Here is a 23,045-nt window from a genome sequence, read left to right on the forward strand (position 1 = left end):
ATCACATGTAACCTTTCTTAAAACAGTAGTAATAACAAAGTTTCAACCAACATGTAGGTTGTTACTACCATTTGGATTTGCTTTTCTTCAAGTCTAATTTGGCACAACAAACTCTATTTCTCATTTGTACAATATTTTTTCATCTTTTTTTCCAAAATTTTAATTGATAGAAATGTAAATTTCTTAAAATGACAAACTAAGCCCAAGAAAATTAACAAAATGAACACAAATCTTTTGAGATTTTAACTTTTAAGTGTCCAAAGATCATAGTTTGAATATAAAAAGAAGAAGAAGAAAAAACATGAAAGATGAAGTCAATGCCTCTATAAGTATCATCATATATCAAGATGAATATTTATCGATAATATCATTTCAAGGAGGTGTAATATAATAAACCAACTTTAAAAAAAATCATAGGGGCGTTGCCCTGAACTCCCGTCAAATTTTTTTTAGTGGATTAATGTAATATTATTTTAATATTAACTAACCAAAATCATTTTCTCCATTCATCCCTGCCACTCAATAACTCGGGAGACCAAACAACTCAAAAAAATCAAGAGTTCAAACAGAAAAATTAATTAGAATAACGATTCATCTTCCTAAACACGAACACTTCTAAGTTTTTCGAACACACCCTTTATTTTAAATAATGTGTTTTGCTATATAGATCATACTTATCAAAGTCGAGGATACCATCCCACGTCGGTCATACCACCTTATATGTGACCGGGACCAAAATAATTTTGAACGTCATCACAATCAAAATAAATTGGTTGACGATAGCTTAGGCTTCATAAATATAAAGAAAATGTCAAGACGAAAAATCTAACAATCGTTTAAAAAATAACTAATAAAAAGAAAAAGAAAGGTAAGTGAGAAACATTAAAACAACACAAAAGGGAGGTACTGTGCTCCGACAGGGAGACGAGATAGAGAGAGGAAGACGAAGAAGGAAAAGAACACCAAATTAACGCCCCCTCCCTCTCTCCTTTGCGCAAAATCCAAAAGAACAAACGAAAACAAGTATAATCATCATCGTCTCTGAAAATCGTACGACCTCAATTTTGCTTTCCTCCTCAACTATTTGTTACAATCATTCTTTCTTTCCGTTTTACCCCCAAAATAGACATGATATTATTTTGAGATCTTTCTCTTCTTCCATCCACAATCCAAGATTTGGACCTATCTGTAGCAGATCTAAGATTCTTCGAAACGCCGTCGTAGCAGATCCACCAATCACCGGTTTCGAGATTTCAGATTCTGTAGATGGATGATTTTAGTGGAATATTGACGGAGGACTTCGGGTTCAAGCCTCAGGGGAAATCTGCTCCGATGGCGTCTTCTCGGAATTCTAGTAGTTACGGACTCGGATCCGGTGCGACTGCCCATTCCAGATCCTTATCTGCCACGAAATCATCAGCTCCGATTTTCGATGATCGGGATCGGGATGGGCTCCTCTTCAACGACGTCTTCGGTGGGCCTCCCAAGTATAGCGGCGAGCCTCGCGGTGGTTCGTTCGATTATGATTCCATATTCAAGGACCAGAATATGAATAACAACAATGTGAAGTCCTCAACGATGCCGGTGTTTGATAAGCCTGTTTATGATGACGATATATTTGATGGATTGCCGGGGCTGAAGAGTGCGTCCGTAAATTCGTCCTCGGTGAAGCAAGAAGATGTCTTCGCGTCAATTTCAGCGTCTCCGCCGAAGAGTAGGTCGCATAGCAGCTCTGCTTTTGATGATCTATTGGGTAATTTGGGGAGGAAAGAAACGGAGTTGAAGAAGCAGAGCGTGAAAGTAGAGAATGATTCTTCGGCCTTCGATGATTTGCTTCGTGGATTTGGTAATAGCAGCTCCCCTAACAGGTAGTTTTTCATCCATTATCGCCACCTGAGTTTTATAATTTCCTTGTTTATGCTTAAGTGTACGGTTTCCTTTACTCGGTTAACTTTGCTGTATTAATAGCCATTTTTTGGTGAATGCTTCATATGTTCATCTACACTTGTGAATGTCCAGTATTTTCTCTGAAGTTTTTAGTGGGCAAGTGAGGGGTGGGGCCTGGGGGAGGTGGGGGACTCGAAACCATAACAGGTGGGAATCATAACCACTTCTGTTAGTGGGCGATCTCCATTTTTCTTGCTTTCTAAGCGATGGGAACTTTTCCATTTTGATATTGGTGATATGTTTGTTTTTCACATGAAGTTATTCTTACAGTTCATACCAAGTAGGATTTTTTTGGGAACATAATTTTTCGACAATAGTACAAGGATATGGGTTGATCTCTTAGCAAAACCATTTTTGCTCAGATAGAGAATTTGGCCAATTGATGAATATATTTATTATTTGTTTGTAGTAAAAGTTCGTGCAATGACCTGTGTAGGCATTAGCTGACATGTACTGTTAGAATAACGTGCGCTGATAGTTATGTTAATATTGTTTGTCTGCTTTCTGTGTTTTCGTTTTTTGAAAAGCGAAATTTACCATATATTTTCCTATGTTAGACAATACATTACTTTCTGTGTTGAATTTTCATCTTTGTTATTTATTTAATACAGTAAACTTTAATGGTTTGTAAAAATTGCTGATTTTTTGTGATACATTTTTCGAAGCCTGTTATATTGAAAGAAGCTAGAGGCGCCAAATTCCTTACTTGAAGTCATAAAGTTAGTAGAAATTTCTTGTTGATTCGCATTTAGTCGTGTCACGTGTGAAAGTGAAAGTAAGTTGATCTTGGGCAATATCCTTGATTTCAGGCTTGGGAGTGTTATTACATTTAATGTGACCCATGACACGTGAACCCTTGTTAAAAGCGTAGTAAAGTCATGGTCTTCTTAGTTGGTATGTCTCCGAAGTGAAATCACATTATGGCCATGTTCTCCGCTCATATATGAGGTGTTGTTATGACTGTTCTGAAATTGGCTTGATCTGTTGCTGTGTGAGTTTGCTATCTCATTGCAATCAGTCTTCTCTTGGTAAATTAATGAGAGCAGCAATGGTCGGAATGTTGTATTCCACACCTTGTTTTTTCGTGTTTTTTGAATTGTGAAATGAAGGTCCATAAAAAGTCATAGTCTTTAATGTTTTTCCTATGTATATAATTAGGTTGCTTGTTTTCGTTTATTTCTTTTTTTGCTTTTAAAGATTGTCATTTCTTTTCTTCTATGTGGTTTCTTCTTTCCTTAATGAAAACTTCTTTCTGAATTACATCTCCTCAATCCCCCATCTTCAAAGAGATATATTAAAGGATTCAGGAGGCAATGAATTATAAATAGGTTGATTTGTTGTAGGGTGTTGGCCTAGGCATGCTTGTTGTATGAGGAAGTTTTGTACTCCAGAAGATCTTGAGGAATCATCAGCATGTTATGAGTTTCTAGAAACTTGAATGAATGTCAAAATAGATAATTCTTTTGAATGATTAGTACATTTTAATAGCATATATAGAGTGACAAAGAGGATGAGCACCATATGGTCATTTTTGTATAAGGGCGGAAATAAAATTGTAGCACGTAGCATTGGTAGCTTATGTCATGCCCTTTACAGAAATGTGGAAACTTTTATGGTAAAATAATAATTAGCCATCTTGCTTATGATGTTGAAGAAGTTACTCATGCTCATGAAATTGTATCCTTCATGGTTCTATAATCACTTTATTTGTAAGCATCATTCGGTATGTAAATGCATCTTAGCAGCATTCTCATTCCACACAGGTCTACTTCAGAGTCTGCTAGGTCCCAGAAACCATCTACAAATTCTGCAAAAAAATCCCCCAATGCAATGGAAGACCCATTTGTAATCCTTGAGAAAACGGCAACTCCTCCAGTAACATCTGCAGCTTCCCCTGACCCATTGGAAGAAATTAGTAGGATTGGTAACTTTGGAAGCCGAAAAATGGAGAGTTCATCTGCAAGTCGGGGAGTGTTTGATGATGTAGATCCCCTTGATGGTCTTGGGAAATCTGTTCCCCTGGTGTCAACTGAGATTAAGAATGGGGTGAAGGATAGGAGCCCCTTGAGAACTGGATCAAGCGGGAGTACCACTTATTTTACTGTCAATGAAACGATAGATAAACACCCTATGGACAATACCGAGGGTCTTTCTTTCCAAACTCAGAAGAAACCCGTTGACAATTTTCAGGAATCTCCTCAAACCTTGTTTGACATGCCCACGACCTCAACAGCTTTTCGTAAGTCCGCTGGTCGAAGTACTTCACCCCCTGTGTATGTGAACACGAGTCATGATGACCCAAATTTCCATGTAAATATAGCTGGAGAACCTGAGGAGATTTCAGATCCATTAGATGATGTATGGCTTACTGTATCAGAAATACCTCTTTTTACACAGCCCACAAGTGCTCCACCACCTTCTAGACCGCCCCCCCAAAGATCTTCACGGGTGTCTAGGCCTGCGGGTGGTTCTTTCTCATCATCAAATTCGAGAAAGAAGGTTAATGATTTTTCTTCCTCTTCAAATTCCCCTAAGTCGGCTCGTGCAGCAAGGAGTTCAGCGACATCTCAATTTGACGAACTTGAGGATTTTTCCATGGGTAGGACAAGCAATAATATTAATGAGCACGGAGAAACTCTTTCTGGTGAAGATCTGGATTCTAACTCTGTTGCTGCAGCTTCTGCTGCTGCCATGAAGGAGGCTATGGATAGAGCAGAGGTCAAGTTCAGACATGCTAGGGAAATGAGGGAGAGGGAGTATCTAAAGACAGCTCAGAATAAGGAAAATGTTCAATTGGATAAAGACGAAAAAACTGTGTTAGATGATCAGGAGAGAGAAATAAGAGAAAAACAGGAGAGACAACAGAGGGAGGAAGAAGAGAGAGAACATAGGAGGCATGAGAGAGAAAGGGAGAGAGCTCGTGAAATTGACAGGGAAAGGGAGGAAAGAGAGAAGGAGCAAAGGAGAATGGAGAGAGAGAGGATTGAGAGGGAAAGGGGTAGACAAGCAGTAGAAAGGGCTACTAGAGAGGCTCGTGAAAGAGCAGCTGTGGAAGCTCGCTTAAAAGCTGAAAGGGCTGCTGTTGACAAGGTAAATTCTGAAGCTCGAGGACGAGCGGAGAGAGCTGCAGTTCAGAGAGTTCAGGCTGAAGCCCGCGAAAGGGCAGCTGCAGAGGCGAGAGAAAGAGCTGAAAGAGCTGCTGCAGAAGCCCGGGAAAAAGCAGCTGTTGCAAGGGCTGAACGAGCTGCTGTAGAAAGGGCTGCTGCTGAGGCTCGAGAAAGAGCATCTACTGCATCTAGGGCAAACCAACAAAAGAATGAAGACAATGATCTTGAATCCTTCTTCAGCATGGGTTCTCGGCCAAGCAGTGCTCCAAGGCCAAGGGCAAACTCTTCGGTGAGAACCTTAGGCTGGACTATCTATGCCACTTTCTGTTTCACATGAGCAAGTTCATTCTCTGAATATTTATTGCAGGATCCTGCCTTTGATACCCAAAACAAGGGAGCTCCTGAAGCTTCTAGGAGGACATCTGTTGGAGCCTCATCTAGCATGAGGAAAACTTCTTCAACAACAGATATTGTTGACGATTTGACTTCAATTTTTGGAGGTAATTACTTTTTGAAATAAGAAGTCTCTTGCGTAAGTCATTTCTCCGTGCATCTTACTGATTGCCTGACTGGCTGGGCTACTTTTGCTTTCAAAGCTCCTGCATCAACCGGGCAGTTCCAAGAGTTCGAAGGGGAAAGCGAACAAAGACGAAGAGCTAGGCTGGAACGCCACCAAAGGACACAGGATCGTGCGGTAGGTGTTCAATTTTCGACATCTAATATAATGTGGATTTTCTCAAAACCGCATGCTGTTACCTGAAGTCAATCTGTTCACTTTGTTTTTGTTGGCCTTATTGTGCATGGAATCCAACTTCAAAGTTTTCTAATTGTTATCTCTGTATGTTCAGGCAAAAGCGCTTGCTGAGAAGAATCAACGTGACCTTCAGGCCCAGAGGGACCAAACAGAGAGACATGTAAGTTGGTTATTCTATATAATATATTACTCTTTTTTTATAAATGGTTTTTCTGTATGGCTCTTTCTTTTTGTCCTGTCCCTCGTCCCCCCCCCCCAATACACCCCAAGGTGCCATTTTATTTGTATTTCTATAATTCTATCCAGTTCAGATTTTAATTACAATGTGAACCCTAAGGCTGCGTTGGAGACTTGGATACCATACATTTTTTACCATCCGTTACCTAACAAAGTGTGGGATCAATGGATAGTATAAACTTTAAGGGAAAAAGTCTAGAGATATCCTTATATATGTTTTGCTATCCATTTCTTATGAATGTGCTATCAATTTTCTATGCAATCCAGCACTTATCATGGTATAATATGTGTGTTCTTATCATCCATACTATTTTTCCTTAAAAGAACGCCCAAATGGTGACGTCCTTAATCACTTGTTGAACGTGTTGTTGAAGTTGATTCAGCTTGTGGAGTTAATTTAATGTTTGCCTATCTGACACTAATCTGCGCTGATTTCAGAGGATTGCTGAAACATTGGATGCTGAGATCAAACGTTGGGCTGCAGGGAAAGAAGGAAATTTACGTGCTCTGCTATCGACATTACAATATGTGTGTTCTTATTATCCATACTTTGTACTCTATTTTTTTTTTTTGTGTTGTAACTTCATGATTTTTGTTGTTTTCTTTCTGGCATTGCATTTTGATTAGCGTTTTTTTTACCCACCTGGAATATGATATATGTTCTTGTGCTGCAATTACCCTGTGATGTCCTCCTTTTCTGGGTCTCATCTTTACGGCTGATAGTAATGGGATAATTTTCTTGAAAAATACAATTTCTGGAATGTTGGCTCTCATTAACTTCAAGCAAATGGGTCCCTATGATGATATGTAGATCAACATTCTGTGGTTCAAAACCCGTCATCACTATTTGGTTCCCATTTTTGGTTTTGCTCTTACTGAAGGAAGCCGTTTTTTTGTTTACCCTTTACCAACCTTGAACAATTTCTCTGAAGTTGTTCACTTTCTGTTATAATTTATTCGTTAGAGTTGGAATATGACGAACCTTTACATAGCTGTTATGCTCCTTTCTTACCTATTTCAGGTTTTAGTCTTTTACTAAACTAGAGAATCCCCTCCCTCCTCCTCCTTCCCCTTTTGCCCTCTATCGCACTCATTCTGCCATAAAGGGAAATGCAAATTTGTAAAGGTTGAATTGAATTATATCTTTTCTACTATTTATTACTAGTTGTCTAATTTCAGATGTTCGGTAATTTCAAAAAGTTCCTCATTTCGTTTCTATGCAAAATGTAAATATTTTACTTCTTTAAGCTACTACTGATATTTGTGCAACGATCAGGTGCTCTGGCCTGAATGTGGTTGGCAGCCAGTCTCTTTGACTGATTTGATAACTGGTGCTGCGGTTAAAAAAGTCTATAGAAAGGCGACATTGTGTATCCATCCTGACAAAGTTCAACAAAAAGGCGCTAACCTTCAACAGAAATATATTGCTGAGAAAGTATTCGACTTGCTGAAGGTAATGTCTTAATATTTTATCCCAATGATCTGATTAAATTATGTGCTGGAAGCCTTGTAAAGCTACGTCGGATACATGTGCTTGTTCTCATTTTGAGTTTGTTAAATAAAATAGGAAGCATGGAACAAATTCAATTCCGAAGAGCTGTTTTGAGTTCATCCCGTGGCTTTATCACTCAAGACGATTGCTAGTCACTTACACTATCCCTTTAGAGTGATGTACTGGCCAGCATGCATATGTGTTATCCTATCACGTGCAATTGTCTGCATCAGATGACATATTGCATCGGGGCAGAAGGAAATTGGAAGACTTGTTTAGGGAGGTACTTTTTTCAGTTGCTTGAAATGCCTGAAGGTCGAGGTGATATTCCTCATTCACAGTTTGCTGTAAGCAAATATATCCTTCCGCGTATGCTCCTGGGACTGTAGAGTAATGTTCACATATTTGTCCATTTCATTTTGTATCCATATTTGCCTGAGATGATTTTTTTTCTTCCTTTCTACAATCCCCCCTTCTTTTGTTTGTGTTAATTCTTTGGTCTTATAATTAATTTTTGGCCTTTTGGGTGGGGGGAAACAGAGAGCTTTATCTCTCAGTGAAAGTATTATGTTGGAAATATACCAGACATTACGCCCAGTGTACCACTGTTGAGCTTAGTAACTCTGAGCTGGAAGTTTTTTTCATATATATATATATTATTTTTTTTTATTGATCACACCTTGGTTCTAGAAATCAATCTTTATGTGTTATGACATCCACTCTTTTAGTAGGCTTGAATTTTGCCAATATGCCAATATCTGACGGTACGGGTATGCACACAGGTGAAAAATAAGAAGAGAAGCAAAATAGAAGTGAAACGACCAGGAAAAAATGAAAAACAAACCTTGTCTTTCCAAATAGGACCAGGGTGATTGTTAAAAGGGGACTGAGTTTTGAGAGACGGTCGTGTCGGGGCTGCTCCATCATCCTCCATTGCTTTGTTTCTTTCTGAACTCTCCGAAGCAAAATTTTCTAAACAATCGGAAGAAGGGAAGATGCAGTAGGTGGGCTTGGGCTTTTCTTCTGTACACATTGAAGATGTCATTGGACTTGGGCCTTACCTAATCTGGCCCAACTAGAATTGTGATTTGTGACGCTTTGTTGATGTTAGTCGTCTTGGGCTTTGCCTTAGCTAGCTGGCCCGACTGGGCTTTTGATTGGTTTGATGCTGTCAGTGGGCTGGGCCTTGCCCCAGCCGTAACTGGTCCGACTAGAACAAAAACCCTCCATGGATGATAATCATAAAACCCAAAACCCTACTACTGCCCTGTAAAATCCCTATCTTAACCTTCGCTCTGATTCTCATTCTTCTGCTTCTTCTTTCTTCTTTCTTCTCCCATTTTCGTTCTCTAGCTTACGAGCTGTACAACTTTCTGGTTCTGTATTTCTCTTAATACATTCGAATTTTCAAGGAATTTCATTCCTGCTGACTCAGGTCGATTTTTGTTTCTGTGGAATCTGTTTATTTGTTGTTTGCGCATGGAAACAGAGAAATTATTGTTTCATTTGGTGTGATTTTGGAAAATCTTGAGTTCCGTCTCATTGTCTGGCAGTGTCATTGAAGTGGAGTGGATTATTCAATTTCGTTTTTGTTTTGGTGTAATTATTGTTTTATGCTGCTTAACGGATTTTTTTTTTTACTCATGCTCAGCAGAGTGCGAATAATGGGAAGTTAATGTAATCGAGAGTAGAATCGGTGTTAAGAGCAGTTGAAGAATTCGAGAGGCCATGGCGATTAAGAAGAAAACGGCACTCCAGCTTGAAGCTCTTGAGAAATTCTACGCAAGTCTGTGTATCTCTATTTATAGCTTCAATTCTTCTTCTGGTGGCATCGTTTTGTTGGCTGTTGCGGAAGTTCACGTATTTTGCTAATGCTTGTCAAAGACAAATACTGATTTTCTTGATTTCTTCTTCTTATTAACGACTGCGCAACATAGTCCTAACATATTATTTGCAGTTTTATTAGTATTTTTACTTGGTTTATAGATAGGAATAGGACTGTTTAGTATTGTCGTAGTTCTGTATGCCAATTATTTTCTAATGAAATGTGTGTTTTTTTATTTTTTATTCAGAGCATAAGTATTCTTCCCAAAGTGCAATCAAGGAGATTGCTGCTGTCTTGGGATTTTCATGTAAGCAGATCCGAGGATGGTTTATAGAAAAGAGAAGGAGAGACGAAACTATGAGCACAATTGTAGTAACACCTCGAGTTGCCAATAGAGAAAAATCTGCAGCTGCATCATCTTCTCAATTCCTTAAACCAATTATTATCCAGGAGCTAGTGACTGCAGACTACATTCTGACAAAGATTTTTCGCAAGGATGGGCCTCCTCTTGGTGCAGAATTTGTCTCTCCTCCTTCCAGAGCATTTTTATGCCTCAAACGTGAGTTCAAAACTTGGTCAGAAAATAACATTTGGGAGCAAAAAAAAAATCTTGTTTCTTTGAAATTAGTTGCATTTTAAGGACTTGGTGGCCAACATTCTCAGTATATTCAGTATTTCTTCCCCCCATTTGTCATATATTTTCTAATAATTTTTTTGTTAACGCTGTTTACATCTTCCTGTTTGTTTAGCTTCTAGAAATTCTCATCTTGCTTGCCAAGAGACACAAAGAGCAACAAAAAGGAGAAAGGTAATGGATGCAAGTTTCTAGTTGTCATTATGTTGCCATTAAAATATTCTTTTGACCTTGGGGTTGCTCACGTAGTATTTCTTTCCGTTCTAAGATTTCAAAGCATGTTCTTGTGGATCATGAGGACTCTGATAAGAGTGCTCCAGTGAGGAAACATGGTATTGGGAAAGGTTTGATGACAGCTTGGCGTGTAACTAATCCTATGGCGGATATTTTCCTACTGGCGTAACTCATTTCCCGATTCCTGCACCATCAAAACCACCACACCAGAACAAAAAACCACGACAATTGGCCTCTATTATGGTTAGTCATCTGATCTTCAGTTCATTATTTTTGTTTGATGATTGTTTTTGTGCTGTCTCGAATATCTAATTGTTAAGTTCTGTAAAGTATGAGCTGCTTGGAGACTTGACTGATGGTCAGTTGCCTTTTCAGAAACAGAGAAAATTGGAAAACAAAATAAAGGATAAGAAGAGACGTTCCAACAAAACAAGAGGGGTAATTGTAGTTTTGTTTTTTCGCTTATGCATATTTAACTGATGCTGGAACAATTCTTGATTTGTCTGTGATGTGATATACAGGTGGAACATAAAAAGGATTTATTACAGAAGCCGATACAGAAAGAAAGATGCGAACTTGCTCTTGAAGGACTGGCATCTCATGAACATCTCAACCAATTTACGACGTTAATGGACAATGAAGAGCTGGAGTTAAGAGAGTTAGAAGCAGGCCCAAATCCACTAGCATGTGAACATTTTGCTGCCAATGGACTACGTGGTTGTTCGCTTTGCAGTGGTCAGTTTGATATACATGTATATATCTGAGAATTTTAGAATGTGTACTGTGCGCTTTATTTTACAGAAGATACTGAAAATATATGTAGTAATTTGTTATTATTTCCAGATGTTCTGCCTAAATTTCCTCCAACTTCTGTTAAGATGAAGCCACCATTCATGATGCAACCTTGGGATTCTTCACCCGAGACAGTCAAGAAACTGTTTAAGGTGCATAGAGCACAATTGCTGGTCAATAGTCTTATGATTCTCTTCTGGAATTTGTAAATTCAAGTTACGTCCTATATGAAATTTGTTACAAATTTGAGTCACCTGTATTCTGGTATTTGTTTTTAAAATTTTCCATATGAGGATAGGTTATCTTTTCTTTTTTATTTATCCATTCATACTTCCTAGACTTTATTCTTAGTCCATCTCTTTTCACATAGTACCATATGTAGGTTGCATTTTTATACCTTCTGTTGAATGAGTGCAGCTCTTCACACTAGTTCTGAATATGGACATTTTTATCTCTGGAGATTCATTGATTCACCCTCTTTTTGCTGTACATACTAGTCCGTGATAGTATTTTGAGCTTCAAGCTAGTTGTTAATCTGATGACCCTTTTGCTTCATAACCTGGCTTACATACTTGGTGTTATCATTTAATTTACTCCTCTATGTGCCTTCCCAAATTAATTTCACTAGTTGTCTGGGTGAAGAAGAGATATTTGGGGGCTTAATTATTTTGGCTCTAGGTTTCTTCTTTCTCTGACTGCATGATCCACACAATTTCTGTATTTAAGCTACTTTTTACCCTGTTGTATCGCTTTTCTAAATTTGTTGAACCAGTGTACATGTGTGTTGGAGCATGGTGCGTGTAACATGGGTGCTATTGACTATTCTACACCAAAGAGCAAAAGATTGGTCATGCAGGGAGAATTCTATGGGTCTTTTTGGAAGGCGAACACTCTGTTCCTCCTTGATTTCTTGACGTGTAAATGGAGCTGGGTCTTGCATCTTTTGTTGTTTTCATGCATTTACTAGGAAGCAGCAGCACATCCATCTATAAACTTCTTATTTAATTAGCTTACAAAGTTCCTTCATAGCTGGACTAGCAGTCATTGATGATTCTTGATACATGATGGGAATTCTCTATGCATTTTTCTTCTACTTATGGTTCTAAAACAGACCGATTGTGAAGCATTGTGTTGTTAATTGTAGGATTTAATGGTTATAATTTTTTTAATGAATCTAAGTTGCATGGCCACAGTTTTTAATTATCTTACTAAGTAGGCTGATATATCTTGTTCAGGTCTTCCATTTCCTTTATACTTATTCTGTTACAGTTGATATATGTCCCTTCACTCTTGACGAATTTGCGCAAGCATTTCATGATAAGGTTAACTCAACTCTCTTCTATAGCTTTTACTTTGTCAAATCTTTTGCTTAGCTTGCAAATAGCTTAAACATGCCAATTCACTTTGTATGACTTTCACATGGTCTCATCCTCTCTTTTTTCTTGTATTTACGACTTCCAGGATTCCTTGTTACTTGCAAAGATTCATGTTTCCCTTCTGAAGCTTCTTTTGTCTGATATCGAAACAGAGCTTAACAATGGTCTTTGGCCCAATCTGAGTATATCGTGCAAATTTATTGCATTACTTCACTCTGTGAGTACTTACTATCTATTACAGAACCCTTTGCATATGCTATTTGCTAAAGATAGTAATGCTTTAGTCGAGCTTTAATCATCCCCAAATTGTGGAGCCTGATGTGTGAAACAACATTTTCCTGTGTCTGCTATTGTTATTGAAACTGGAATTAAATATTTAATTTGGAGAGGAGATATGCTCCCAAATAGACTTCATTTGCATTATATGTCACAGAAGTCTGGATACATGCATCCTATTTGTTGATAAATCACTACCCTGAAGCTTTTAATTGTAACTCTTGTTGGAGGTCTGTCTGGACCCTTAGTTCGCATTATTAGATGATCTAATTACGAATTAATTTATGAACAAAGTATTCAAACATGTTTTGATCTTTCTGAGATTCAACGAATTTAAAGGACAGAATGGAAACATCAGAGATTCAGAATCCTAGGATGTAGACATTGTAACCTTTAAAAATGTTTGAGGCTGCACATCTGTATGACTATATTTTGTTATTATTCGAATAGTTTATACTTCCTTTTTTTTTTATTATGGAACCATTATGCACTTCTGCACAACTGCTTATATATGCTTTCTCAGGTTGAAAAGCAATTATATGTTCTGGAGTTTTGGAGGAAATCTCTGAATCCCCTTACATGGATGGAAATACTTTCCCAAGTATTGCTGGCAGTTGGTTTTGGATCAAAGAAAGGCTCCTTGAGGAAGGAACCCCTTAGCAAGGTATTAACTAGATTTGATTTTTTTATATGATTAGTCTTAGCGTAGCCTCATTTTCAGACATTTCAGCGTAACCGTAAAGCCTGGTCTAAGGCTTATATATCTCTCCTCTGAATCCATTTGGGCAGACAGTTATTCAAATTATCTACTAAGTATAGAACTTGCCAGCATAATGTGCTAATTGCTTTCGTCATTTTGGTTATGTATGGTGAATGTGTTTGTCAGAGTTAATTGCTACAGGTTTTAGCATTCTCTTGTGTGAACAAAAGTTTTTACTCTTTTTTTTTGTGTGTAGTATGATCTTCCTGTTTTCTGCTCATATCTTGGTTCTTTTATTTCAGGGAATTTTTTTCCTTGTTTGAAATATGAAGTTTGAAAGATTTTCTTTTGTTCTTCGTTTGGTTAGGAAATGAGCCTCATGAAAAAGTATGATCTACGTCCTGGTACTTTGAAAGGTGAATTGTTCAAGCACCTGTTAGAGCAAGGAAATAATGGGTTGAGAGTTTCGGAGCTGGCGAAGTCTTTGCCTGTAAGTTTCTTGAGTATGTACAATTATTCTTTGCTTGCGAAGAAATGATGTTGACTTATTGATCAACATCATTCTTCTTATTCTTATATAATTCAGATGGTTTTGTTTTGAAGATTGTTGAATTGAATCTCGGTCACACAACTGAGGAGCTGGAACTATTGATATGTTCAACTCTTGCAAGTGATGTCACTTTATTTGAGAAGATCTCATCGTCTGCATATCGTCTACGCATCAGTTCAGTAAAGGAAGCCAATGATCCTCAATCAGATACTGAGGACTCTGGAAGTGTGCATGATGATTATATTATTGATTGTGGGTCATCTAGCAGCAGTGATTCTGAGTGTGATTCAGGAGATTTCAGTCTCAAAACACTTGAACATCACAATTCTTATAAAAGTGGAGGTAACGTGCTTTCTGTCTACACTGAAATTGATGAGAGCCAACCTGGAGAAGCGTGGTTGCTAGGACTTGTGGAAGGAGAATATTCTGATTTAAGCATTGATGAAAAGTTGAACGCCTTAGTGGCTCTGCTTGATATTCTTAGTGTTGGATCCAGTATTAGAGTGGAGGTAATATAATGGTTTCATAATATTTTTAAATTTTAACCTTCATTCTTCATTTTAGTTTTCCCCCCTGTTACTCTTTAAAGACAGTTCGGCTGTTATTACAGAAGTATTCTTTGAAAGCTGTATTATTTTGCAATTTATAAGCCGTTTCAAAAGCTTATAAGCTGGCTACAAATAAGCTCGACGGCTTGCCAAAGTAGTTGATTTCAGCTTCTAAGTGCGATAATTGTAATTTTTCTTTATTCCAACTTGTTTCCTTCCGTAGATACAATTTTGCTTTACCAAAAACCTAAATAGTCTTATCCATTCAAGAGAAAAAAACCATAACCAAACAGTACTTTGGTAGTCCTTGGACTTCCCTGACCTGCTTTAGTTTGCTGGGATTTGGCTGAAAATTACAAAGTGACTCGACTCTTTTCTTTTTGCACTACATAATGTTGTTCAGGCGACAATTTTATTAGGAAGTTGTAGGGGAGGGACATAGTTTGGCAAGTTTTGGCTTTAGTTAGATTGAGAGTTGCTTTTATTGTAGATGAATATTAAATTACAGAACAGGTGCCGGACCATGGAGTGGTGGGAAGTTTTATTGCCTACTTTTGGTTGAAATTGGATTATGAATTTTTGAGGTCTTCCAGTCCAATCGAGTAATTAATGGTGATGTTATGCGTAATCTAGTGTATATGTATTGTCTTTTTTTCAGGAAGAAGAATCTTTGATTCTATGTGGTTGATATATCTGGTCCATTGTTGCAATTGTGTGTGTTAAAATCCTACAGCCTATGTCTATTGAACCGTAGACAATTACCTGCAGAATGGTTACCGCCCATCTAGGGATATTAGGGTTGCAGATCCTGGGATTGAGGTTTTAATATACTTTTTTTGACTCTACCTCTGCTTATTGTACTGTCTCAAGTGTCTATGTCGTTAATGAATTTATCCTATTCACAACAATTGGTTAATAATGGCATCCATTATTCTTTTTATGATCACAAGTTTTGTCCATATTTTATCGGCTTATCGCATTAAATTTGCTCTGCATTTTCTTTTCAGGATCTGCCAAGACCTGCTGTAGAATCTGTTCCCAATATTCGCAATTATGGTTCTAGAGGAAAAATAAAGAGATCATCACAGAAACGTGACATGCCCAGACCATCCTGGGTCCATGGACAAACGCTTGATGTAAAAGAAGCACACACATCTTTGGAGTTTCGCCCAATTGATTCTTCTGTGTCATTCTCAAAGTCCTCTAGCAAGGAGGATTCCCCTAGTGCAGGAAAAAAATCAAAAGAAACAGAAGCTGCAATCGGTTTACACCCAATGCAATCCATATTTTTGGGGTCTGATCGTAGATACAACAGGTACTGGCTTTTCTTGGGTCCTTGTGATGAATATGATCCTGGCCATAGAACGGTCTATTTCGAATCTTCCGAAGATGGTCACTGGGAAGTGATTGATACCAAAGAGGTAACGTGCACCTTTCTTTTACTGACCCTTACTTTTAAAATCTCTTTCTGGTTTCATAGCAAATATCAACTATGAGAAATTATAAGGAAATCAATGAAGTTGTGAGCCTTTTCTATTCCCCAATGTCTTGTTTATCTGACAATATTTGCTAGCTACTTCAATTGCAGGCTCTGAGTGCCTTATTGTGAGCTTTGGATGACAGAGGTACTCGGGAGGCTCATCTTATTGAATCTATGGAGAAGCGAGGAGCTTCTCTCTGCCAAGCAATGTCAAGTAGTATGGCCAATGATGCCAGAATCAGGCTGTTGTCACAATCTGATCACTCTGGTTTGGAAATAGTGAGAGAAGATGGTTCTTCTCCAGTGTCTGATGTGGACAACCTATGCCTGACTGAGGTCTCAAAGGATCCACTACCTCCATGTGGTGTTATAAGTCTTGAAGTGGGGAAGATCAAAGCTGGACATGTAGTCGTCTCCAAGAATTTGATTCTTGGATTTGGAAACATTTCTACTTGGAACTTAACGCAGTGAAATATAGTAAAAGGTCTTATATTGATTCGCTCACTAAATGTGAAACTTGTCATGATCTGTACTGGAGAGATGAGAAGCACTGTAAGAATTGCCATACCACATTTGAACTTGACTTTGACCTAGAAGAACGATATGTCATCCATGCAGCGACTTCTAAGGTGCAAGGTTACAATGATAAGTTCCTGAAGCATAAAGTCCTGTCATCCCAGTTGCAATCGTTGAAAGCTGCAGTTCACGTAATCGAGGTAGGTATCATGCCTCTATTAGCTTTGTAAGGCTCTCTGCATCTCTTTTACATTCAATTACTTGCTTGCATTTACGGCTTTTTATTTGGCTTCATATTTATGTATGTCTGTCTATTTGATTCTCTGTGTATGTGTCCTAGTGCACAAGAAACATTGGCCAGTTTTTTGTCTCATATTTTTCTTTCATTAAAGTTTACATGCTTGAATATATACAAAGATGGCATTTACAGCATCTTTAATGCAGTTAAAGTTTGAAAAGGTTGAAATGGCCAGTGTACTTTGTAGTTTGTACAGTGTCCCGCCACATATTAGCCTTCTGAGGGTTGGTAATACTTGTTTTGACCATTTGAAACCACAGGTGATTTGTTCTGATGACACTAGATGTTTTTGGTGCTAGATACTCTTAGATTAAAAAGACTCAAGGTCCTCATAAAATGCTCTCACTGGCATTGAAGGGCAGGGAGGGCTAATGTTCACAGCATTACTCTTCTATGCAGAGAGACTCTTTCAATGGTTCGAACATTTTACACCAAAGTTTGGACTTTGAAGACGTATATGTGGCTACAAAAGGTAAGCAACTCTCATGCACAAGGCTGCCTCAGTAGGCGGGGTCCTGGATAGACGGGATGTACACAGATCTTACCTCCACATAATATGTGGAGGGGCTGTTTCCAAGAATTGAAGTACACGTGGCTAAAGGGAATTATTCATATTAGGATAAAATATATATTTTGAAGAATTAAGTACTCACTGACTTAAATGACTGAAAGATAGATTTTGTCAAAAAGTTCATTTGTTCGATTGTGCTTGCTTGATAGACATAGAAGAAGTACTCACGGACTTTTATGGTGTTTACATTCAATCCACTGCACTGACCAACTATGACCACCGCGCTCATTGAAGCAGAGCGATTTATAAGAAATTGATGAAGGTTTAAACTTGATGATGCCATTGATAACAGACTGAGATGTTTGTTTTGGGGTCAGGGGCCTGGATAGGTAAAATGTTGAGATGGGCTTGAGTTAGTTGGCTCTTACAGGCTTGAAAAAAGTTTTAGGTACTTTTATCTAAAGACTTTTGATTTGCCTTGCCAGAGGGTGTTCTATACCTCTTGAATCTACACATGATTTTTTAAAGTACTACATACACCAGTGATATTGTATACTATCTTGTTTTAACTCACTGTTAATGTACCTTCATATTATCTGCAGTCTGTCATACCAGAAGATGCCATGGTGGGTGCTTGGACAAAGTCTGCTCATAGGTTATGGGTCAAACGCCTCAGGTGCACATCTTCTTTGGTGGAGCTTTTGCAGGTATTTCCTTTTCTATTAGATATTGCCCTTGGTATTTTAGCGGAATCACTACTATTTTTTTTCTCTTTTTTTCTTAGGTAAATCATGGGTTGTTTGTCATAATCCGAGCAATACATCTTCATTCACTCTTGCAGGTTGTTACTGATTTTGTTGCTGCAATTAAGGAGGATTGGCCATGTGAATGTCATGTTGCTGAAGGCTCAGATACTGTTATGCAAGAAATTATTGCATGTTTTCCAAATATGTGTCAAACATCATCTGCATTTGCACTCTGGTTGATGAAATTGGATTCATTAATTGCACCATCTATGGAAAAGGCTCGTTCTTTAAAGAATCAGGAAACCCTGTCCAAATCTACAGGTAAATATGACTGTTGATATTGTTTCTTCATGCATGTGATTATAAACATCTTCTGCATTTTTTTAATGACATGGGCAATAGATTTTAATAGCTATACTAGTGTATTCCTTGTTTGTTAGGATTTTGGGCTCTTGTGTGATTTAAATTTGGGGCTTTGATTTTTTGTTTTGTTCAACGATGTTAGTAGTGAGAGTAGGATTGATTTGATTGTATTCGACTTTATTTTCCATGAAGTTGAAAGGTTTGAGGTTACATGAGCAGTTTGTGTTAAATTTATTCTTGTGCTATGCTGAAATTATTCTTGATCATGGAAGTGCAGAATACACGCTGGTGCTCAGCTCAACAGACTTGCCATTCGTGTATTTCTGTCCGCAGTGCGGGATTTGAATACTATAGACAGCATATTTGTGAGTGTGTTTCTACATGTGTATATTTGTTTGTGAGTGTGTTTCTCCATGTGTGTGAGTTCTATGTATCCTAAAAAAAAAGAAGGTATACAAGTCTGAAAACTTCAAGGAGATCACGTTTCATCTATAACCAGTTGCAATAACCAACCTAGGAATTTAGCGGAACGACTTGTATTTCGATTTCATGCCAATTATTATCTGCTCTTACCGGGTAATTCAGAAATCCAAAAATAACTGTTCGTTTCAATTAATGTTCCCAGATGTACCATATTCCAAAGGTTTAGCTATAGTCATGCTACATTTTCTCATTCATGATCATGCGCACAGGGCTACCTCTAAGGAACTGTAAATATCATGTTTCAGTGCAATTACATCAAGAAGAGCATGAGGGTTCAGTCCACTCCCTTCAGCTATAGTACAAGTCCTTCTGAGAATGCATTCATCATACTGCAGAGTACAAGTCACCATAACCAAATATCTTCCATTTAAGTGCATAAGAATAGCAGCGGAGGAAAGTTAATAATGTCAAAATCATTTATTATTCTACATTAAGTGTATTTTAAACATCTCAGAAACAGTAGTAGGTGAATTAAGCTCCATGGTACAAGCCTGTTCTGGTTGATTAGGGTGTTGGAAATTCTGAAATTCATACTCTCTGTGAGATCAAATATGCTACACTATCATCGTTATTCCAGCAACCAAGAGAAGATCAATTTTTTTGGAGATTGGTTATATTCTAAATGGGTGTAAAAAAGAACTAGTATGATGGATCAATTCAAGTAACATGATGGGTAAGGTTTCAGCAATGTTGATGGCTAACACTGATATCTTAGGACAAACTTTGAACTTCCACTACTACGTAGAAAAATCGTATCATCCCCAAAAAATCAACAAATGACATGATGTACATGTATACTTAATGTATTAGATGTTGACATGGCTTTAAGTGTCATTTGTTGCAAATTAAAGAAAAAAAAATCACTTAAATGTCAAATCATCTGATTTTAACATAATCTTAATAGAAGGGCTAACATTCTTGATTCTTCTAAGTACTAGAGCTTTTTCAAAAAAAGCAAAGTATTGGGTCATTTTCATACTTATCCCCAGATAAAAAGAATAATCAGGCGGCACTTTTTTTTTTTACATAAAATACCCCGCAACTTTCATGGATAAGTTGAGATATGGGCTAAGGCCCAATGCAGGAAGATAACACAGTGTGGTATTTGTACAAACTTGACTAAGCAATGACTCATTTCGTAAATTACGATAATGAAAACACCCATAAAACTTGAACTCACAACCTCCCGCTTGCGCTATGATGAGTTATCGCGATCAAGTTAAATACAATCAAGTAACACATCAATTATCAAAAATACAAAAAAGGAAATAACTACATAGAATCTATCTAAGCAGCAGAAGCCCAGTTAAGTTAAATTACATTGTTGCCTTTGGACCATGGCTATACAAAATAATAGACATCTGGCCTTAAAACAAAGCACGAGAGTTCAAAAAAGTACTTTAATTATGAGGCAAAGGTAACTTGATTTTGTAGAGTTTATGGAAATATTAGTGATCAGAACTCAGAACCAGTATTAGCTTTGGCCATGGCACGGCTAAGTTCAGTCAAGAAGTCCATCTGCAAACCTGAAGAAGCTCCGGCACTGCTTGCTTGATGCATAAGCTGAGGACAAAGAATCCAAAATAAGGAGAGGGAGAGAGAGAGAGAGAGAGAGAGAGAGCGGGGGGCAAAACAAAGTGTCACGTATACCTGGTGAGGAAGTCTGAAGTGCCCCCATGCTGATGCACTACTGCCAGAATACATAACCGGCCTCTCTGAACATATAAGCTAATCAGTAATCAGTAATTACCAAAGCAAAAGAGGTAATGTCAAATTAATTTCAAACACTAACTTCCAGACCAGTTAAGCAATCCACAACAATAAAATTTTCAGGCTCGCTCCACCACTCACCAGATAAATCTATTGTTGTATCATTATAGCAATTCATTGCAGCTGCCCAACCTGCACATAAAAATGCATAAAAAACAGTAGCTAAATGACAAAAAATTGCATGTATATGACCTTAAAATCATCAGACCAACTCAAACTTCAAATAGCAAAATGAAACAATTCTCTAGCAAAGCACATAGTTTAAACTAATCTTCCAACAAATGCTTTATTATGGGCAAATGCTATGGCAGTTTTTATGGGCAGTAAGCAAAGATTTTCTTCAAGGAGATACTAGAACATATACATCAGTGTCAAAAGATTCTACATAATTGTGAAAACAAGTTTTTGTGGGCAGTAAGCAAAGATTTTCTTCAAGGAGAAACTAGAACGTATACATCAGTGTCAAAAGATTCTGCATAATTGTGAAAACAAAAGGAGAAAAGGTGCAAGAGTCTAAATAAGTTATGGCCATCTATCTTTGTTAATTCCAATACAATTTTAGCCACGAGTCCATCACTTTTCAATATAAAGTAGCTAACATACTTGGATAATCTGCAAAAAAAATTTCAGAATGGCACAAATGATATGAAGCTAAGACCACTGAGTAAAATTGTCGAACAAAAAATGTCAGTCACGACTTTTTACAATGAGGTTCTGCAAAAATAGAACACTGCATCTCAAAGGTGGTGTGCAGAAACCTCTAAAACTCCTACACATTTTCAAGAATTCCCAGCTCTCAAGGTCATGGTTATTTTTTTCACGTAGCAGGGACATCCTGATTCTAGTCCAATTAATCAATTATTAATAGACTGCGTGAACATACAGCAGAAATGGTTCTGCACACTAGAATACCGTATAATTCAACTTATTTCCAGATCATCAATTACTTGATATCTGAGCATAACTATCCATTTAAGGTCATTGCTATAAGGTACTTTTCAAAAAATAACTCTAAAGATGGATCAACATACAAGTCCATATAATACTAATTACTTTAATTTGAGCATCCATTCAAAGGTAGCAGAAATGTACGTTCATTCAAAAACTGGGAAGCTGCACTGCGGGAACACCCTTCTAAAGCTATTAGCGCTGGATGAGTGTTCTCATTCAAGAGACCGCTGCTCCCCGTCTCACCATGTTCTGCAGCATGAATATTTCTCGAAGTGGCAAACTGATTCTTCTCTGCATCAATCCCACAAATGAAAGTTAGTGAATTCAAATTGATCTGCAACTTTAAATGAAACTTCAATATACAAATGACAATCAGTGTCAGGGCTCAAAATTTATGATTGTTACCAGGGATCTGATCTGCATGACACGCTCAAAGACATTACAGTAGAACTCATTTACATAGTCAATGATTTCCCATAACTTCTTCTAAAAGACGATTGTATTTTACATAATGAAACACATGCTCAAGACAACGATTAGCTTTGGGGGGGGGGGGGGGGGGGGCAGACAAAATTAAAACTAATAAACTACTCCAGTCACAACACGCCATTTTATGATGTCATAAAGCAGCCAGGTCCAGGAAGAAAAATTCACTGTGACTCATAAAACTGAATTTAGAAGGTTTTAACTTTTAAGCATAGCCAACAAAAAACAGCAACATGTCACGGAAAAGAAACAACTGAAATTTCTGCTGGCGCATCACTAGAAAGTAGAAACACAAGGCAGGTGAAAAATATCAGGGCACATAATCGGAATGTGATCAATTTGGACTTTCAGCCCCCATCAATTTAGTCGAATAAATTTTCTAGGTGATCAAACGAAAAGGAGGTAATTCAGCCAACCCCATTACCCTTCCCTTCCAATTCTTTAGTAGTCCCAACTCCCAATCATGGGTACTTTTAATCCCATACCTCCCAACTCCTTCAAGTGTCCCCAAAAACCATAGCTTTAGCGGATTCAAAAACTAATAAACGAAATTGTCCAACAATAACTATTTAATAAGATCATATATGAGTACAAATACTAACCTGATGATTTGCGCCTGTTAAGAGACCGAGTTCTGCAACGTCCAGTAAAACAAGAAGAAGAAGAGCATCAAGAGAGAGTTTGAACAAGTTAACGATAGATCGGAGCGAGAGAGAGAGAGCGCTTGCCTTTGATTGGGATGCGAATAGCGCTTGATAACTGGTTCAGCTGCAGCAGCAGATGTCGTTGAATTGTCCAGCATCTCCTCCTCCCTTTCTCTCGCTCTCTGTCTCTGCGTCTGTCTATCCTCCGACGACTTTCTCTGTTCGACAGTTACAGTCTTGCCCTTTGAATAAAATTGATTATTTTCACATTGACCCCTACTATTTGACGTGATTTCAGTTGTGCCTCTCTAGGTGTTCTTCTTTT

The 23,045-nt window shown here is 37.8% G+C and overlaps 2 protein-coding genes and 1 pseudogene across 4 annotated transcripts; 2 read left to right on the forward strand and 1 right to left on the reverse strand.

Moving 5' to 3' along the window:
- Positions 1 to 888: 888 nt before the first annotated feature.
- LOC119991025 (auxilin-related protein 1-like) lies at positions 889 to 8,206 on the forward strand. 3 transcript variants are annotated; one of them, XM_038837198.1, is made up of 9 exons: positions 892 to 1,050; positions 1,196 to 1,868; positions 3,711 to 5,343; positions 5,422 to 5,554; positions 5,651 to 5,748; positions 5,903 to 5,968; positions 6,484 to 6,573; positions 7,322 to 7,498; positions 7,613 to 8,206. In XM_038837198.1, exons 2-9 carry the CDS (start codon positions 1,267 to 1,269, stop codon positions 7,649 to 7,651), a joined length of 2,838 nt encoding a protein of 945 aa, XP_038693126.1. In that variant the 5' UTR covers positions 892 to 1,050; positions 1,196 to 1,266; the 3' UTR covers positions 7,652 to 8,206. The 3 variants fall into 3 exon arrangements, with proteins under 3 accessions (XP_038693124.1, XP_038693126.1, XP_038693127.1); XM_038837199.1 differs by having other exon boundaries at positions 893 to 1,050; positions 1,193 to 1,868; XM_038837196.1 differs by having other exon boundaries at positions 889 to 1,868.
- Positions 8,207 to 8,724: 518 nt separating this feature from the next.
- LOC119992273 lies at positions 8,725 to 19,061 on the forward strand (annotated as a pseudogene).
- Positions 19,062 to 20,085: 1,024 nt separating this feature from the next.
- Positions 20,086 to 22,952, reverse strand: LOC119990596. Its single transcript, XM_038836585.1, has 6 exons — positions 22,805 to 22,952; positions 22,679 to 22,710; positions 21,732 to 21,881; positions 20,721 to 20,771; positions 20,520 to 20,584; positions 20,086 to 20,432 (listed from the first exon to the last, which is right to left on the reverse strand). The coding sequence occupies exons 1-6, from the start codon at positions 22,876 to 22,878 to the stop codon at positions 20,325 to 20,327; spliced, it is 480 nt and encodes a 159-aa protein (XP_038692513.1). The 5' UTR covers positions 22,879 to 22,952; the 3' UTR covers positions 20,086 to 20,324.
- Between the last annotated feature and the right edge of the window lie 93 nt (positions 22,953 to 23,045).

The sequence above is a fragment of the Tripterygium wilfordii genome, chromosome 22, assembly GCF_013401445.1.
Source record: "Tripterygium wilfordii isolate XIE 37 chromosome 22, ASM1340144v1, whole genome shotgun sequence".
In the NCBI taxonomy this organism is placed as follows: Eukaryota; Viridiplantae; Streptophyta; class Magnoliopsida; order Celastrales; family Celastraceae; genus Tripterygium; species Tripterygium wilfordii.

Excerpts from the sequence above, each read along its gene's own strand:
- LOC119991025 (XM_038837196.1), top strand. The coding sequence starts at position 1,267 with ATGGATGATTTTAGTGGAATATTGACGGAGGACTTCGGGTTCAAGCCT. Across the intron at positions 1,869-3,710 it reads AATAGCAGCTCCCCTAACAG|GTCTACTTCAGAGTCTGCTA; the intron begins GTAGTTTTTCAT and ends CATTCCACACAG. Across the intron at positions 6,574-7,321 it reads TGCTATCGACATTACAATAT|GTGCTCTGGCCTGAATGTGG; the intron begins GTGTGTTCTTAT and ends TGCAACGATCAG.
- LOC119990596 (XM_038836585.1), bottom strand. The coding sequence starts at position 22,878 with ATGCTGGACAATTCAACGACATCTGCTGCTGCAGCTGAACCAGTTATC. Across the intron at positions 20,772-21,731 it reads TTCCCAGTTTTTGAATGAAC|GTTGGGCAGCTGCAATGAAT; the intron begins GTACATTTCTGC and ends TTTTATGTGCAG. Across the intron at positions 20,433-20,519 it reads ACTTCAGACTTCCTCACCAG|CTTATGCATCAAGCAAGCAG; the intron begins GTATACGTGACA and ends CTTTGTCCTCAG.